We start from the raw sequence: 16,461 nt of genomic DNA, 5'->3' as shown, positions 1-16,461 counted from the left end.
TTGAGGGAAAGAGAGTAGTGTTGGGCTTAAGGTAGGGTTGGAACGAACTACAAGCTACTGCACAATGAAGAATAGTGCTCGCCTTGCGGGAGGGGTAGAAGGGGTTGGGAGTAGCGAAGAACACAACTAAGATGGGAGATGAAGGAACGGGGGAAACGGTCGAGGGCACAAGACGACTGATATAGCAGTGAGAGAAGAAAAGCAGGTGTAGGCGTAGGCGTGCCTGTGAACCCGTGCCCAGATATCTCGAGAGTTGAGGAAAGTCGAGGGCTGCTGGGGAGGGCCAGGACGATGGCCAGCCCCACACACATTTCGACGGAAAGACTACTTTATTTGGCCATGACTGGCTTCTGTTGACGGAGAGGGCTGAAGCTGGGCCCATCCAGAAAGCGCGAAATCGACCTGTAGCCGGGGTCCCTGTGGGACACTGGGACTTGGGATGGGTGAGGCGTCCAGACGTTTGTTGTTTCCTGGCGGAATGCGGACGGGTGGGAACGACATGGTGTGTAGGGATGTGCTTTCTTCTCGGACTTGCTTGGTGATGGTGATATTGAGGGCACGCTTGGCAGGCATGGAGGACGACGCAGAAGGAATAGCGCACCCGCGTGAGGGTGGAGACGATGTACCGTGCAGTACGGAGTAGGCATGTATCTTCATTTCTGAATTTCTGTATGCAGCATGAGATAGTAGAACATTGAGAGACATGGCCCTGGCCGTGGATGCATGTGGGTATGAAGGAGAAGAAGCAAGAACCGCGCTAGCAACCGCATCGTTGGTTTTCAAAGTTTACGCAGCGAGCCCTTGCTTACCTGGCACGCCTGGCGTTGTTGTGGCCATTGTTTTGGACAATACGAAGAATCACAGCGCTTTGCATTTGCGAGGCGAAGGCCCAAACGTCTCTGCTATGCTATGGTGACACGACAAACGAGGACTGAGTGAGCCAAAAGCAGTGCAACGACGTGACCAAGTGACCGGGCGCCTCAAGAACGCCCATTCTCCCATTGCAGACCTGCTTCGAAGCCATAAGTGACAAAGCTCCCGAAACAGCGAAATCACTGTCGATCTCTTGCAGCATCGTGGCGATTGGTGGAGTGGCCCGGCACTAGCATCGAGGCTTTCCTGAACGAGTAAGGAGCGTCTGTTCGGCTGAGACAGTTTACAGCTGGGCTTGTCTTCCCTGCTTGAGGAAAATGGACTCTGCAGAGTGCGGAATTGGCTGGTAATAGGTACGGATATCTTTTATGTGGGAGATTGCAGGAGATCGGCAAGAGGAGAGCGTGGAGAAGACACCCAAAGGCCTGGAAATTTTTCAAACCGGCGTGACAATGATTAGTGATGTCTTTGGAAGGTGAGTGAAACCCCTTAAATATTTATCGGGTGCTGCTTTCACCTCAAGTTGTTGCAGCAACAACCTGACATGACAATAGTCAGCATCAGAAGTTGGTTCGAGGTCAAGCGAGGCTCGCGCGAATCCTTAGGACTCGTTTGTCTCTTTTCTCCAGGGGACCGGGCCCGGGGCACAGAGGCGTAGGAGGCGGCCGTAAGGAGGTGGACCATGACGAGAGCAGGCGGCGCCTCCCACATCAAGCCTCCAGACTTGCCATCGTCGTCTGGTGGTGGACGGAGAAGAGCTCCGGGTCCGAGAGGCCGAGGCAGGACTCCCTTTGTTCTTCATGGCGCTGAGTTCATCAACGGATGAGGCGAAGGCTTCCGGGCTGAGGAGACTGTACCTAGTCCATCAGTCCCCAGCCCCAAAGCCCGTCAAGCCGGATCACGAAAGGTGCTGATAGGTAACGTAACGTGGTCCAAGTCGAGTTTGACTTTGGGTCTAGGTATGCCAGTCGCCTAACGGCGCTCAGGAGATATTGATCCGGCGTAGGGCAGGCTGTGAACAGACGGTGGAGCTACGACCCAAGCGCGGGATTGCTGAGAGAGGCGTGCCTGGCGTGCTTGATGGGAAGTATCCGTACGTAGGTATCCCCATCTGACCGGGGGGGGGGGGGAGAGAGAGAAGAAGAAGATGAGAAAAAGAAAGACAAAAATGCTGCCCAGGTGGAAGGGGGGAGAAAAAAAAGAGGCAAGGGGTTGGTGGTGGTGAAGGTACCTATTGCTCTGTACTACTGAGGTACTAAGGTAGGCCAGAAGGTACCTAAAGTACTGGCAGGGTCCCCTGAATCGACGGTCTGTGCGCGTTCCTTCCCCGAGATCGATTGACGATGTTTCCTTCCCTCTCTGTACCTATTCGTACCTTGTTCGCACCTGCCAAATGACTCTCAAGAAACGACTTCCATTTGCAAGGCAGGGAACCTTACCCGGAGAATTGAGTTTGAGCGTTCGATTCATGTACTATGTCCGTCTGAATTCCTTTTCTTCCCAAATTTCATCAGACGACTGCAACGACAGCTAACTCAAAGATCAGACGAGATTACTTACACGAATCCTCTCCACCAAGGTCGGCCACCTTCAACCAGCCCCAATCAGCATTTGCTTTTTGCCACATTATCATCTCATGCTGATACTCCCCTGCCTGGTCCTCATGCCAGGTATCTAGTCATAGTGTCAAGGCTCTCCTCAGCGAACCAGATCGGTCAGGCTAGAAGCAGTAACGAGGCGACTAGCCTCTTCAAACCATCCCTGCGAAGAATGTGAAGAAGAGTTTGAAGGGGCGCCCTGATCATGTCTTCTCGCTAATCGATAAATCTATCCCTGCTTACACCAACGGCCAATCAAACCACCACTCAACCACCACCTTATCCTAGCTCCTCACTTTCACCCACCGTCACCCACCAGCTAGACAAGTCCAGCCAGCCTGATAAAACCTCATATCCAGCCTGTCGCACCAAATCACCAAAAGCCGTAGTAGACTACCTCGACTTATTCGGTCTCGCTAGTGTCGCCGACCATGGTGACATGGTCCCCGTACCTAACCATCACCCCGAGGTCAGTCTTTGTGCGTCCATCCCCCCTCCCAGATTTGTGCCAACCGTTTTCCGAGCAGCGCCTTTTCTGTGTAGCGTCGATGAACCAGCTATCCGATCGAGCCAGCTTTCAGTAGCTCTACTTTGCGAATCGGCCGCCTGTAACATTGGCAAAGACCACATCTTACTCCAATCTCACCTTCGCACTGTCGCACTGCAGCAGCTGTCGATGCAGAGGACAAGATAGCATTCCATTCAGGTCACAAAGCTGAAAATACCCCTGGCGCAAATCATTGCAGTCATCTCGAAGCGACCCCCCTCCAGCGGGACGGACGGCCCAAAGAGTGGCCAGAACCCCTGTGCCGAGCCAAACGTCACACGTTACCCGATTGCGACGCTGCTTCCGGCCCGAGAGGAACAGATCGCCGGGCATGTTTCCAGCTGCGTCCTGTACAAGGTATTGGCTCGCCTATCGTGCCGCAAAATGACCATTGTGTGTATCTGTGACTGCTCTGAACGCGGCGTGATCATATGCAAGCTGATGGTTTTCGTCACAGCCCGTCGTCTCTGCTCTTCTTGTTTGGCTTCTGGCAAAGCTACATTTCTTGGTACCTATCCTCAAAAGCCTTGATTGGAACGATGACAGATTCGGGCAATCTCATATAACAACGCGGACCGTCGGCCGAGGTTGATGCTTTGCTAATTGCCATCATCTCGTCCTCTCGCAGGGGCCTCTCCCTTCCCCTAGCTCTCGCATCGTCTCTCTGGTCTCCATAACCGCCTCTTTGGATCGTGGCGTCAAGCTCCTGTCATGCGCTTGGCGACCTGGACCACACGACGCTAAGTCTTCCCTACGTCTTTCTACTCGAAACCAAGAAAATTCTCTAGCGTGGACCATGGCACAACTCACCTTCCTATCTTCGCTGGCAAGATGTGTTCCATGAGAGTCAGGAGCGTGCCGCCCATGTACTGGCCTAAGGATCTTGGCCTAGGTGTGTAGGTGCTTGGCTCCCAGGATCAGAGGGGGCAGTCACTCACACTTCCCGCCTCGTGGAGAACTCGCGAATTCCTCGTGGGCGGCTTGCTAGTCATATTTACGCCTGTTTTTGGTATTTCGAACATTGGCCTTCTATGGAATGTCTTGGCAAGATATGTGCCTGTCTCGTTCCTCATCCGATTGATAACATTTCCCCAAATCTCAAGACATGGCGGCGCATTTTCGACAGTGATTTTATACTAGATCAATTTATCCAACAGACGCACAGGTGTCAGCCGAGAGGATATCGGACTCATTACTTCGAGACAAAAACCCTGCCGCCAGGAACACGAGCCATCCTACGAATCGTTGGAAGTCGTGCCCTACTACCTAGTCTACAGGAAGGGTTCGGATCTTTGCAGTTCTGGCAATGTCTTGGCACAGAGGACAGATTTTACCAGTGCCTCTCAGAGATATCAACGGTATTCACATCAACGCCATCCCGGAACCACCTCTCTGTGTCTTCAATTTTGACATCGTTCCCGCTCATCTGTCTCTTGCGCATAAGCCCGTTCTCAGCAAAGGTCCAATCCTCGAGACCATACGTCCGCCACCATTGTCCCGACTCATCGTGCCACTCATACCAGAATTGGACGGCAATCTTGTTCCAATGGTCAGTGATCTCTCAACAGCGCAGCCACAGCTGCGGGGTCAACGGTGACTCTGGGGAGCTTACCTTGTCATCAGTGAAGGCGAACAACTCCTTGCGCAGTCGGTAGCCATTCTCCTTCTCCCACTTCTTGGTGAGCCATTGCTCAATCTCATCTCGACCCTGGAGAAAAGTGTCTCTGTTGCGCCAGATGGAGTCGGGCGTGTAAGCCATCTTCACTTTTGCGGGGTTTCTGCGGCGATGTCAGTGGGCGTCTGCTTCGGCTGCTGAGGGGCACGGACTTGGAGTTCCATCCATCCTGGGCCGCCTTCACCTTGATCCTCGCGGTTTCCTCGGTGAAGGGTGGGAACGGCGGTCTGGCTTCGTCTTGGCTGGTCATGATTCAAGCAATGCGATCTTTCCAAGTGATGATGCCTAAAGTCATGGAGCTATCGCCATGGCAAAGACAGCAGCTTTGAACATGTCAATCATGCTGGAAGGAGACACAAGCACCGGACGATGCAACCAATCACAGGCACAGGCTGCCGGGGGTTCGGCCTTTGTCAGCAGTCATCAGCGCCCTTGGCAAACACCGCGGGTTCTGCTCTTACGAAGCGACGTCAGATGAGGCGCAAAAATTTTGATTTTCAACCTTTCAGCTCTAGTTGAGATATTCCAATTTAGCTTGAGCATGATGAGTCTTTCAAACTTCAGATGGCTTGCGGAGTGAGCGCTACAGCAACAAGCAACGGCCGACGCCGGCGCAACTTCTGCCTCACCACACAGAGCCGCGCTGACTGCAGTTGCGGTCTGTCGTTGTGTGAACCAGGTACCGCAGGATTGACTTAACTGAGTCCAGGCAGCTGGTTCTTCAGACGATAAAAGTCAGGCAATTCTAGACAAGCACATGCTCGCCGACTTTGTACCATCTGCACGCCAATGACCACCAACATCCAGAAATGTCACGCCGCCCGGGTCTGGAGCACCCGGACCTCGCCATGATGACAAAAAGGCTCCCAGAGTCACAACGTCTTGGCACAGTAACTCCGAAGGACGTTGGTAGAAGGCCGACAGGCTGGATGCTCGGACGGCCGAGAGGGGCCCTTGTTCGCCTCCCCCCACCGGGGGGAGAGAGGCCGGGGATCGGAGCCCAAACGGACGCGGCATAAATTCCCGGTCTTGCGTCATGTCACTCTGTGGGCCGAAAAGGTGCGCATTTAGCTGGTGTTATCAGAGTTCAAGGTACATGTCATCTATTCGTACCTCCCCCATACGGATATTCTGTCTGTTGTCACTTTGAATGCTGTTGTTATCTACTCAGTACCTTACCTTGTACCTTGAGCAAGGGAAAAAAGATACTTTGCATCATGGCTTCCAAACGCGAAAGCGGGCAAACAAGAAAGACAACTCTCCAGAGTTCCGAGACAAATCAAACCGTAGAATGCCTCTTGTTAGTGCAACGGTAGGTCCCAGTGGACCGCACTTTTTTGCCCACTTGTATGCCCGTATTCGTCACAAAAAGACTACCTGTCGTGCCTGTGCCTGAGATGGTCGGCGGTGGTCCCAGGAAGGAGTGGCCGCCCCGCGGCTAAGGAGCGTAGTATCCGTATCTCAAATACAAATCATCACGAGCTCCACTTCCCTGGAAGCTCGCAGAATTGCGCCTGGGACCCTGACTCGGCGATCCCTCGATATCCCGCCCACCTACTAATTCGCCCTACCTTCCTTTCCTTTATCTGATCTTGTTTTCCCTTTCCTTCCATTCTTCAACCAAACACCCTACTACCAATCCACTCTCACATCTCCAACGCACTTCTCTCTTCACCAATTTCCTCAACCAACCCACACCAAATCATCAAAATGTCTGGTCTCAAGGTCGGCGAGCAGTTCCCCGAGGGCGTTGCCTTCCAGTACATCCCCCACCAGGAGGAGACTGCCGACTTCAAGGTCTGCGGTATCCCCATCAAGTACGACACCGCCAAGGGTAAGTCTCTCTCTATCAATCGAACCATCACAAGATCCTCTTGGCTAACTGCTCCCATCTCCCAACAGAGTTCAAGGACAAGAAGGTCGTCATCGTCTCCATCCCCGGTGCCTTCACTCCCACCTGCTCCGCCTCCCACCTGCCCGGCTACATTGAGCACAAGGACGAGCTCAAGGCCAAGGGCGTCGACCAGGTCATCTTCCTCGCCTACAACGACCCCTTTGTCATGTCCGGCTGGGGCAAGGCCAACAACATCAAGGACGACTTCATTGTGAGTTTTGCCCGTTTCTGTCTTGCTGTTTCTGTTGCATCTTTTTTCTTTTTCTTCTTCGACTTGTTTTCTCCAGCTAGCTCTAGCTGTGCTGTGCTGTTGCGTTGTGTTGTTTTACCCCTCCCCCTCTTTCCGTGGAGCTCACCCCTTCACCGACTCCGATAAACGCCGCCCGCCCCCCACCCCCACTCTGCCCCTCCTCAAGGGGGTGGGAAAAGAGTCTCAACATGATACCACGATACGCTCAAATCGCCTCACCCGCGAAGTTGCATTCGTGTCTTCTGTCTTCTCTCACCTTTCATCGCGCAATATCCCGGCCACCGTCACAAGCGTTGATGAACTAACCCGGTTTTCCCAGGTCTTCGCCTCCGACGCTAACGCCGCCTTCTCCACCTCCATCGGCTGGAACCACGGCGAGCGCACCGCCCGCTACGCCATCGTCATCGACCACGGCAAGGTCGTCTACGCCGAGAAGGAGACTGAGCTCCAGGGTCTCGAGGTCTCTGGCGCCGAGCCCGTTCTCAAGGCTCTGTAAAGAGTTGGTACCTTGTGCCACTTGAAGATTTAATGATTTTTGCGTTGGGCGGGTTCCTTTTTTTTACATGATGAGAAATGCCCAAGACATGGTCTCTTTTATAGACGAAAGAGGGGAAAGAAAGGGAAACCTTTTTCCGACGCGCGTTTAGAACAAAAGCTCATATTAGAATTTTGAACTTTCGTTAGACGAAGATTGGGGCGGTTTTCGGATCACGAAACCACTTTCTTCCGCTTATAGAATAGAGACAAAAACTGAATGGTTCATGAGACCTGGCCATGGTTCTGCCTAGCCTGAAATACTTGATCTGATGACTGGAACGTGAGCTGTTAGATGCTTCGGTAGAGCTAGTAGAGCAGACGGACTTCGTCTCGGTAGCGGGGCTCGGAGATGCGATATTGCCGCGAAGAGAGACGGACGGGGGGAAGGAACCACAGGAGGAGGGGATGGTTGTCTTTCCCCCGACGCAGGTCATGGTGTTGTTGGATACTTACACCGGGTAAGCTCTATTACGCAGATGTATGTTACATGTGCGGCTCGTTTCCATAATAGGCATGGTGCGGATAAACTTGGGGTATATTGACCCCAAAAGATGATGGATGTCCAGAGGTGTGTGTTTGATATGTTCTTGGAAAGAAAGGCTAGAGTATGATGTTTACTTGGAGTTTAACCAGCGGGCTTGATGTACTCGAGTGAGGACGAGGGTATGGATGTCTGTCGATGGCCGTCTTGTACAATGAGAGATGTGGTTTCTTTTCCCGCCTCATTTGCTGTTTTCTTCACGGCCTTTCGTGTGAAACGGTTTATCGAGCAGGGCGAGTTCTGGTGATGGCACGGCAAATTCTGAAAATACCCTCTCCCCCGCATGTCACTGCAAGATGGGAGAAGGGATTTCGAGCTTTGTGAACGTTTATCGTGTGGAGTAAGCTTCAGTCCTCATTCCGAGCGCGGGAAGCCGGGGGATCAAAGGAGTTCTACTGTCCCTCTACTTCCGTTGAGGGGAATACATGATGTGGCAGCCACTACGAAGCGCATTTTGTTTGATGCTTCTCCGGCTCGTAGCTTCGCTCCGGGAACAACGCAGGAAAGGGGACGGGAAGGGTTGAGCTCGTGGATGAGTCCCGGGATCTATTGCAGTACATCCGCCTCCAAGATCTCGGCGACTGTCTCCCTCGCATGTCAACCTCCAAGAATCACGTCACCATTCAAATGGTACAAAACACAACAAGACTAGTCACCAAAGTACGGGATTCGAGGATCAAAAACGTTGGTAAGAATCCCCCGTTGGGACAATTCCATGCAAATTCCGTGCTACCCGTGAGATTGTGTAGTTATAGAACCCCAAAGTCCCCGTTTCAAAGCACAATGAACCCTCGACTCCAATCAAGTTTTTTTTGAACCTGGTCGTATTGTGCCTTTCACCAATCGTTTGTTGTCAGAAGCGTTCGTTCCTTCTCGAAAAACGGTCTCCCCCTCACCAGCCGGAGGGTTGAAAGAAAAAAATCCTAACCCTCGGCCGGGATTGGTCGGTGGCCGTTTCTGTTCTTTGCTTCCCGCATGTCACACCAGCCTCACGCCGTCTCGACAGAGAAATGTTTTTACTCTTTTTTTATTTCATCATGTCAAGAGAAGAAAAACCCATCACGCAAACCCAAATTCTTTTCCCCAATCCTCAACGAGAGACTAGAAAAAAAAAGCTGTTTAACGGGTACGGGCCTGGACCTTGGGGGCGGCGCCCTTGGAGCCCTGCTTGGAGGCGATGGGGCCCTTCTTGCCACCGGCGGCGGCGGTCTTGGCCTTCTCGGCCTTCTTGGCGGCGGCGTCGGCGTTCTTCTTGTCCTTGGACTCCTTGATGGCGGCGGCGCGGGCGGCGGAGCGGGCCTCGGGGCGCATGGAGCGCTTCTCCTTGATCACATCGAGGGAGGCACCGACGATGGCACGCTGGGCCTTGACGGTGCGGCGGGTGCGCTTCTTGGCGACCTCCTGTTGTGGGGGTCAGTCATGTGCTTTCTACAAGGTCGAGGTTCGCGACGCGTGAAGGGGTTCGAGATATTACATCTCGAACGTGACCATGCGGCATCGTCGCGACGGTTTGGCACTCACCTCAGAGATACCCTTGCGGTGCTGGCGACGGTACAGGACGGTCCAGGCAATGCGGCGGGGGTTCTTGCGCTGGAGGAAGAGGGACTCGGACTTTCCGTTCTGGAAACGGAAGATCTTGGAGTCACCGCGGACGTAGAGCTTACCCTGTAGTCAGAGTCTCGTCAGCGTCTTGTTCCCATGCAGAGTGTTATGTCTTTGCCTCCTCCGTGAAGTCGTCTCCTTGCAATCATCTTTCCTTTTCCCGTCGATCAATCGTTGCCCCATGGCTTGCTCGTTCATCCAACTCGTTGCCCCTCATGTCCCATCTCTTCCATCTGGGGTTGAGCTCCCCGACTGCCCAGCCATGCTTTCAACAGGTTCCTTCGATCGACTGGGGGGAAAGATGATATCGGAGATATAGGGAAGGATGGGTGGCGTTGTCATCATCGTACCTTTCCAGGGTAGATTCTCTGTCCGGAGAACGTGTCGTCGTACGTGCGCATCTTGAATAATCAGTCAGAAAACAATTCCTCGAAAATTTTCGGAAGATCCTCCTGTAATCGACCCTCAATTCCTTCTCCTCGTCTGGCCCAGCGAAGTTGTTCGTGGAAAGCGGCTGTCTTTCGGAAATGGTGACGTTGCGGTTTTGTTGGGTAATCGCTAGGCCAGCAGTCGGAAGGAAAAAAATCGAGGGTCGACCGGACGAGGGGGTAATCTATTGAACGTACATTGGCGGTATTGAATGCGAACGTTGGCTGACTTGTCGATGAGGTCAAAGGGTTCGGGAAGGGGAGGGTAAGACCAGGCTGGCACTCTTCGCGAGATTCTACAATTTTCGACTCTGGTTCGGAAATTCGTCGTGGGAGGGTAGAATAGCCTAGTGGGCGTCAACCCTACGCGGACGGGACGAAAGAGTGGGTCGGCTTGGTGGTGTATGTGTCACGTGGAGATAGCCATTACCGATATTGAGGTGGTTGACTCGAACTGCGCCACATATTGGTAGAGTGCAGTGGATTTGTGGCTTGCCTGGTCCAGAAGCCCCACTCTCAACTTCAAGTCGAGATGTGCACCTACGACACAGGTTCTTGCTTGAGAGAAAATGTCGAACGGATACCGGTGATGAAAAGTTGGCTTAAGGTGACGAGACCGCTTATGAGAATATCACGGCCGCTGAAAATGCCAGCCGACCCCGATGAGATCGCAGATGTTGTCCTAGGGCGGTTCAAGAAGCTACCTACAAAACGCAAGCCCCAGGTTAGAGACAATGGCCTACATGAATGGGTTCCCCTGAGCGGCATTGTTGCCGAAAAAGATGGCGTCTTAACTTGTCTCTCACTCGCGTAAGTAAGATGGTCATGTGTATGTTATCGTGTGGATGATCTCGGGTCATACAACTTGTAGTTACTTCATGTGGCACATCATACTTCAGACTCTGGATCTCATATTTCTTAGTTCACGATATTCTATATGGACAATACTCCTCGTAGCTTCCACGATACGTAGCAATACCAGACATCATTATCTCATAAATGTCATCAATGACCACTTGACTAACACCTACCACAGAACGGGCATGAAGTGTCTCCCAGCCAGCAAACTCCCCCTGGCAAAAGGAAACGCCCTCCACGACTGGCATGCCGAAGTCCTCGCCATCCGCGCCTTCAACCGCTATCTCCTGGACGAATGCGACACCCACTCGCAGGGCAGCTCGCCCACCTCAGATATCATTACAAGACGCCCACCCTCCGCCATCTCCCCCTCCTCACCCCAACTCTTTGCAATCAGAGACGACGTCACCCTACACATGTACTGCTCCGAAGCCCCCTGCGGCGATGCAAGCATGGAACTCACCATGGCCGCCCAAGAAGATGCTTCACCCTGGGAACTGCCTCCGTCCTCAGCCTCTCCATCCGGCACGACTACTACGCCACCTCCCCAGACAACAACAGACACAACCCCCCTCCCAGGAAGAGCCTACTTCTCCCACCTAGGCATCGTCCGCCGCAAACCAGCCCGCGGCGACGCGCCGCCGACCACCTCGAAATCCTGCTCCGACAAGCTCGCGCTCAAACAGTGCACCTCCCTCCTCGCCTCGCTGGCATCCCTGCTGATCCACCCAGGCAACGCCTACATCTCGTCCGTTATCCTCCCGGAATCGGAGTACTCCGCTACAGGCTGCGAGCGCGCCTTCTCAGCAAGCGGACGGATGAAGGCCGTAGTGGATGAAGCGGCGCGTTGGAAGGGTGGACACCGGTTCTCGCCGTTCGAGGTGCGGACCACGTCTAGAGAATTTGAGTTCTCGAAACGGATGGTTAGGAGGAAGGCTGGGGCGGATAAGATTGCGGCGAGTAACCTCGCTGCTGCCTGGACACGCGGTGGTGGTGTTGATGAGGGGACGATGGGCGGCGTGCTGCAGGGGCGGAAGGCATTTGATGTCCGGGGCGCGAGCTTGGTTTCCAGGCGGAGGATGTGGGAGCTCGCGGCGGCGGTGGCGGAGCGGGTGGCCACGGAAGGTGGTGACGACGATGAGGTTGGGGGGTTGCTGCGGCGGGCGTTGGATGTTGATGCGTATGGCAAGGTCAAGGGCGGGGAGATGCTTGTTTATCGGAGGGAGGTCAAGGAGGCTGCGAGGAGGGTTGCGTTGGCGGGGTGGGTTGTCAATATTGGGGATGAGGACTTTGCGAGGTTGTAGGATGGAATTCGTCACGGTGGTATGGATGCTAAAAGACACGAGTGCGGCGCAATTGGAAAATCATTTTGTATCACTCTTAGCATCTTCATCGACTCACCATCTCATCACGCTGTGAGTCTAGATTGTTGACCTTGTCGAGACTACAATACTGCGCAGTTTGGACATGAACGGTGAGTCTTCAGCGTCTCCCAGGAGCCTGACTTCCTCTCACCGTCTCACGTCCACAACGACGCACACAATTTCAACCGCTGGGAAACAACTTGGGAGCGTCTTCGTATCGATCCATTTTTGCGTTGGAAGTCAAGTTTGTATCTCGTTAATTTTTCCCATTCCTTAAAACCCACACGCTCGTTCATAGATGATAGGCAATCCACGGAACCCAAGGACGGTTTCGATCAAAAAAAGTATCTCTCTTCTCCCTCGAACTCCCATGACAAAAAGTATAAAGGTAGTCGCAGAGGGGTGGCACCGTTTGGTTTGGGAGCTTTTTTTCATTTATTGATCTTTTTTCGGCAAATCTTTCATCTTCTGTTGTGAAGTATTTCGCCGCTTACTCGACCTTGCTCTCAAAGTTCTCACCCTCGACCAGGTCGGGGATGTCGTCCTCCTCGCCGTCCTTGCCCTCCTTCTGCATGTTCTGGTAGCTCTCGGCGAGCTTGCGGAGCGAGGCGAGGGAGTCGGGGCCGAGCTGGTTGAGGATGCCGGGGACGAGCTCGGTGAGCTCCTTGTCCTCACCGTTGCCGTAGATGGCGAAGGTGTTGGCGGGGACGGCAGCGTGGACTGGAAGAGTTTCATCTTTAGTATACGTCAAGGTACTTCTTCGTGCGATGAGAGAGGAATGGGAGGGTAGAAGAGCTATCCTCTGGTGGAGGAACAGAGGTGCATCGGAAAAGAGGACGTGAACGGTGATGGTGGTAGCTTGGTGGTCATTTACCCTTGGGAGCAGCAAAGTGGATGACGTTGCCGTCAGACTTGAACATGTTGACCTCCTCAATGGCCTGGATGGGCTGGACGTTGAGCTTCTTCAGGGCAGCCTGGAGCTTCTTGTCGTCGGCGGCGGAGCGCGCGGGCGCACGCTTCATCTTGCGGCGGGGAGTGCCCTTGCCGCTATCGTCGGGCGAAGCATCGATACGTTAGTCATCATTTCCTCTTTGTAAACATTCCGCGAATGAGCGGGTTCGAGAATTGTGTTTGTAGGCAATTTTGTCTTTTTTTCTGGATATTTCGCGGTGTTCTCGGTGAGGGAAAGGGTGTAGGGAAAAAATGAGGGGTCAATTTTCGGAGGTTCACACATACCCTGCGCATCGCGTATATTAGCTACCAATTTCAAAACCGACAGCATTACGACAGCATAGAGACAAAAGACATTGACGCAGACATACCGATACGCGCGGAGGCGCCGAGCTTCTTGAGGCGTTCCTGGACGTCCGACATGGTGGGCAGATTGGCTCGAAAATTGACGAGTTTGGGGAGGGAGAGGGACGGTTTGGCGTGGTGGTTTTGCGGGTGGGGGAAAGGGAAGCAAGCTGGTGCTGTGCGGTCGTCCTCAGGGCAATTAGCAAAAATGTGTGGTATGGAGGTGGGAAAAACCCGGGCGGGCAGCGGCCGGCCGACCCCCCTCAGGCGAGGACGGGAGCTACGACCACACGCATATTCCCACCCCGCCCTCTTTCCTTTCCCTTCCCGACCCGTGTGTGCAGCGCCCGAGGGAAGTAAATTTCACTGAGGTGGGCAAACTACTCACCGTGATTCGTCTATTGTTTGTCACACGTTGAATTATCTACCACAAGGCTGAAGCCGGCTCTGCCAACTTTGCATGATAAGGGTGATGCAATGATGGAGGTTTTGTGCGTGCCAAGAATTCCCTTCGCTTGCGGAAATAGTATTGTGCCGAGGTACGTTCCTTTTCTGGACCTCACCGAAAGTTCACCGAATGAGGTGGGGCCAGCTGAGTGATGAGCTTTTCGGCTTACCTCCTCGAGCGGTGTTGAACTAGGTTAATTCTCTGCGTCACTGACAATCAATGTCTCCTGGCACGATGCAGGCTATCATGTCTCCATCAACATGCCGATATCAACCCGGGCATCCCAAGAACGCAACACTACTGCCGCGTAGTCTGTCAATTTCATCCAAATATCTTTGAGCCCTCAAACGCCTGCAAGCAACCCTCAGAGGTCAGCATGGTATCTTTCGTTGTTATACAGCCAAACATGGCATAATCCCAGACCCTCCGAGACCACGTTGATATAGTACAGTCCGTCGCAGAGCGGCGGGATATCAGTCCAAGTCATCCGACATTCCCGACTCCTTGCGCATCGCCGCTTGCTGTGCCTTGAGATCTGCCTCTCTCCTCCTCTGTTCATTCACGCGTGCCTGCTTTTGTCTCTCAATATCTTCGTCTCGCACCGTCCAGACTGTTGACTGTGTTAGCTTCATGCTGAACCATAATTCCACGATATGACTGGCGTACTCGGCTTGTTCGACTTGGAGTATTCCTTCAGCTTCGTAACAAACTGGTCAAACTCCTCCTGCGTCTTTTCGCGGTTCGCAAGACTCCTGGCCTGTAGCTCGGGGTTGTATCTCTTGAAGAGCTCCTCTTCCGTCGGCGACACCCACATGGTGAAGGCCGGGCCGCCCACGCAAAAGATCCCACCACTGTGCCTATCTGTCAGTTCGCCATTCTCTGCAGACCTTGAAGAGTCTCAACGTACCCAAGCAGCATCTTTCCCCACAACTTCCAGTTCGTAGCCTTCTTTGTCGCCATGGTGATTGAGTTTGTGCGATGCGGTGCGATAGCAGGTGGGCTGTGACGATTTGGCGAAGCTCTGGCAATGGAGGCTTGAGTTTGGGGCTTTGCGACACAGAGGCAGCCCTCTCACAATCGATGACGAACCTGACGCGCTTGATTGGAGATCTACCAGCAGAGACCCAATTTGGAAGGCGGTGGGAAGCTGCCATCTCGTGCACCCTTAGGTAAGCTTGGACTCGATGACTTACGGTGGTCCATGCGCTCTCTTGAGATGGTGTGGCTAACGCTTCCCGTGGGACATCAGCTTTCATCCGCATATTCTTAGACTGGAAGTTCACGCACCAATGCGAACAAGACTCGGGCTCAAGTCCGTTCGAAAGTGTGGCGCCCTACACCATCAACTTCCCATGATCGTCAAAACCCACAGACCAGTTCTCATCTTCCCAGCACATCTCTGCAACCTCGTGGCGCAGGCGGAAGACCACATGTCCGAGGGGGCTGTGCTCACTGTCAACAAAACGTTTGTGGTTGGATGATGCCACAACCCATTTGGAGACAAGCAACGCTCCAAATCGACATGCAGGAACGCAAGAAAACGCTTCCCGTGCTCCCCTCCCCAATGACAGGACGAAATCGAGCACCAACCCTCGTGAGTTACGGCGGGATATCCCCCAGAAAGGGAGGCCACCTACGGTGCATCAGAAGCCCATGTGCCGGCCAAGCCTTCAGTAGTAACTGGCGACGACGGCGCAGCCGCCCTTCGATGTCAGTCACGATTTGTCTACTCTCTGTCGTGGTGGCGAAAAGACATCAAAAGGTCTCCGCCTCCAGGGGCATAGTGTCTTCCACGCGTCTGAGGGCTTCCTATGCATCGTGATTTGACCGTTGAGGATTCAAGCCATCAACCCCACCTCACATGGAAACGCCGGTCTTGGCCGCTCAGCCATTCCTTCGAGACGGGAAAGAAAACGCTTTACTCCGAACGGGACGGAAGCTGACGAAATGCCTAACCCACCTCACCGCATGCTTGGCCGCTTGGCCGTACGTTGACCGGCCCGAACGGCCTTCCTATTCGACCTTGGTCGTTTCCACACTAGATGTGGTAGAGAAGTGGAGGCGACGAAGGCGAACGTCGTAAAGCAATACGATAGGGTAGAGGCCTCCCGAGCGTGACCAGAGAGGCTGATATACCGTCGACGAATAGCAAGACTGTAGAGACTTCGTCACCAGGTCATCCGGTCATTGCTCTTGAGTTCTTGCAAAGCGATTTTCCCGCTACCTTAGATGATGCATTCCCAAGTAAGAAGGAATGCCGCAACGAAAAGTAGGGACTAGCTGCGCTGCCTCGGGGTGGTTGCATAAACAGGCATTGCTGTCACTGAATCCCACAACCGTTCACCGGCACCAGTTCAGTACGGTATACCAGCACCCGCGCTCCGGGCAACAGGACGGGAGTCGACGGGAAGCGAGAGAGATGAGACGAAATGTCGCGGACAGGCTCGGCGCACAGAGACTTTACGAACCTAATTGCCCCTCGTCTCGCCGAGGGTCCTGTCGGTGCACCAGAACACCAGACACACCGGAAAACGGGGTTCAACAGGACAG

General features: G+C 53.6%; 8 protein-coding genes across 8 annotated transcripts; 2 read left to right on the top strand and 6 right to left on the bottom strand.

Annotated features, from left to right (window-relative positions):
• Window positions 1-324: 324 nt before the first annotated feature.
• CTAM01_06367 (uncharacterized protein) lies at window positions 325-705 on the bottom strand (the record flags this gene model as incomplete). Its single annotated transcript, XM_060522394.1, has 1 exon — window positions 325-705. One exon carries the CDS (start codon window positions 703-705, stop codon window positions 325-327), a length of 381 nt encoding a protein of 126 aa, XP_060383122.1.
• A 2,397-nt stretch (window positions 706-3,102) lies between these two features.
• CTAM01_06366 (uncharacterized protein) lies at window positions 3,103-3,351 on the bottom strand (the record flags this gene model as incomplete). The annotated part of the gene is made up of 1 exon (XM_060522393.1): window positions 3,103-3,351. One exon carries the CDS (start codon window positions 3,349-3,351, stop codon window positions 3,103-3,105), a length of 249 nt encoding a protein of 82 aa, XP_060383121.1.
• Window positions 3,352-4,348: 997 nt separating this feature from the next.
• On the bottom strand, window positions 4,349-4,943 carry CTAM01_06365 (uncharacterized protein; the record flags this gene model as incomplete). Its single annotated transcript, XM_060522392.1, has 3 exons — window positions 4,349-4,555; window positions 4,631-4,796; window positions 4,846-4,943. The coding sequence occupies 3 exons, from the start codon at window positions 4,941-4,943 to the stop codon at window positions 4,349-4,351; spliced, it is 471 nt and encodes a 156-aa protein (XP_060383120.1).
• Window positions 4,944-6,403: 1,460 nt separating this feature from the next.
• Window positions 6,404-7,333, top strand: CTAM01_06364 (redoxin; the record flags this gene model as incomplete). The annotated part of the gene is made up of 3 exons (XM_060522391.1): window positions 6,404-6,527; window positions 6,596-6,798; window positions 7,157-7,333. The coding sequence occupies 3 exons, from the start codon at window positions 6,404-6,406 to the stop codon at window positions 7,331-7,333; spliced, it is 504 nt and encodes a 167-aa protein (XP_060383119.1).
• Window positions 7,334-9,034: 1,701 nt separating this feature from the next.
• CTAM01_06363 (60S ribosomal protein L24) lies at window positions 9,035-9,918 on the bottom strand (the record flags this gene model as incomplete). The annotated part of the gene is made up of 3 exons (XM_060522390.1): window positions 9,035-9,316; window positions 9,437-9,580; window positions 9,868-9,918. 3 exons carry the CDS (start codon window positions 9,916-9,918, stop codon window positions 9,035-9,037), a joined length of 477 nt encoding a protein of 158 aa, XP_060383118.1.
• A 616-nt stretch (window positions 9,919-10,534) lies between these two features.
• CTAM01_06362 (adenosine-deaminase) lies at window positions 10,535-12,107 on the top strand (the record flags this gene model as incomplete). Its single annotated transcript, XM_060522389.1, has 2 exons — window positions 10,535-10,755; window positions 10,982-12,107. The coding sequence occupies 2 exons, from the start codon at window positions 10,535-10,537 to the stop codon at window positions 12,105-12,107; spliced, it is 1,347 nt and encodes a 448-aa protein (XP_060383117.1).
• A 550-nt stretch (window positions 12,108-12,657) lies between these two features.
• Window positions 12,658-13,541, bottom strand: CTAM01_06361 (nascent polypeptide-associated complex subunit beta; the record flags this gene model as incomplete). The annotated part of the gene is made up of 4 exons (XM_060522388.1): window positions 12,658-12,887; window positions 13,042-13,214; window positions 13,398-13,404; window positions 13,490-13,541. 4 exons carry the CDS (start codon window positions 13,539-13,541, stop codon window positions 12,658-12,660), a joined length of 462 nt encoding a protein of 153 aa, XP_060383116.1.
• An 843-nt stretch (window positions 13,542-14,384) lies between these two features.
• CTAM01_06360 (assembly factor cbp-4) lies at window positions 14,385-14,871 on the bottom strand (the record flags this gene model as incomplete). The annotated part of the gene is made up of 3 exons (XM_060522387.1): window positions 14,385-14,521; window positions 14,578-14,762; window positions 14,819-14,871. The coding sequence occupies 3 exons, from the start codon at window positions 14,869-14,871 to the stop codon at window positions 14,385-14,387; spliced, it is 375 nt and encodes a 124-aa protein (XP_060383115.1).
• Window positions 14,872-16,461: the final 1,590 nt, after the last annotated feature.

This window comes from Colletotrichum tamarilloi, assembly GCF_030869305.1.
Source record: "Colletotrichum tamarilloi strain Tom-12 chromosome Unknown Scaffold_17.1, whole genome shotgun sequence".
NCBI lineage: Eukaryota > Fungi > Ascomycota > Sordariomycetes > Glomerellales > Glomerellaceae > Colletotrichum > Colletotrichum tamarilloi.
The sequence above is the reverse complement of the archived record's forward strand: the minus strand, read 5'-3'. Positions and strand labels throughout refer to the sequence as shown.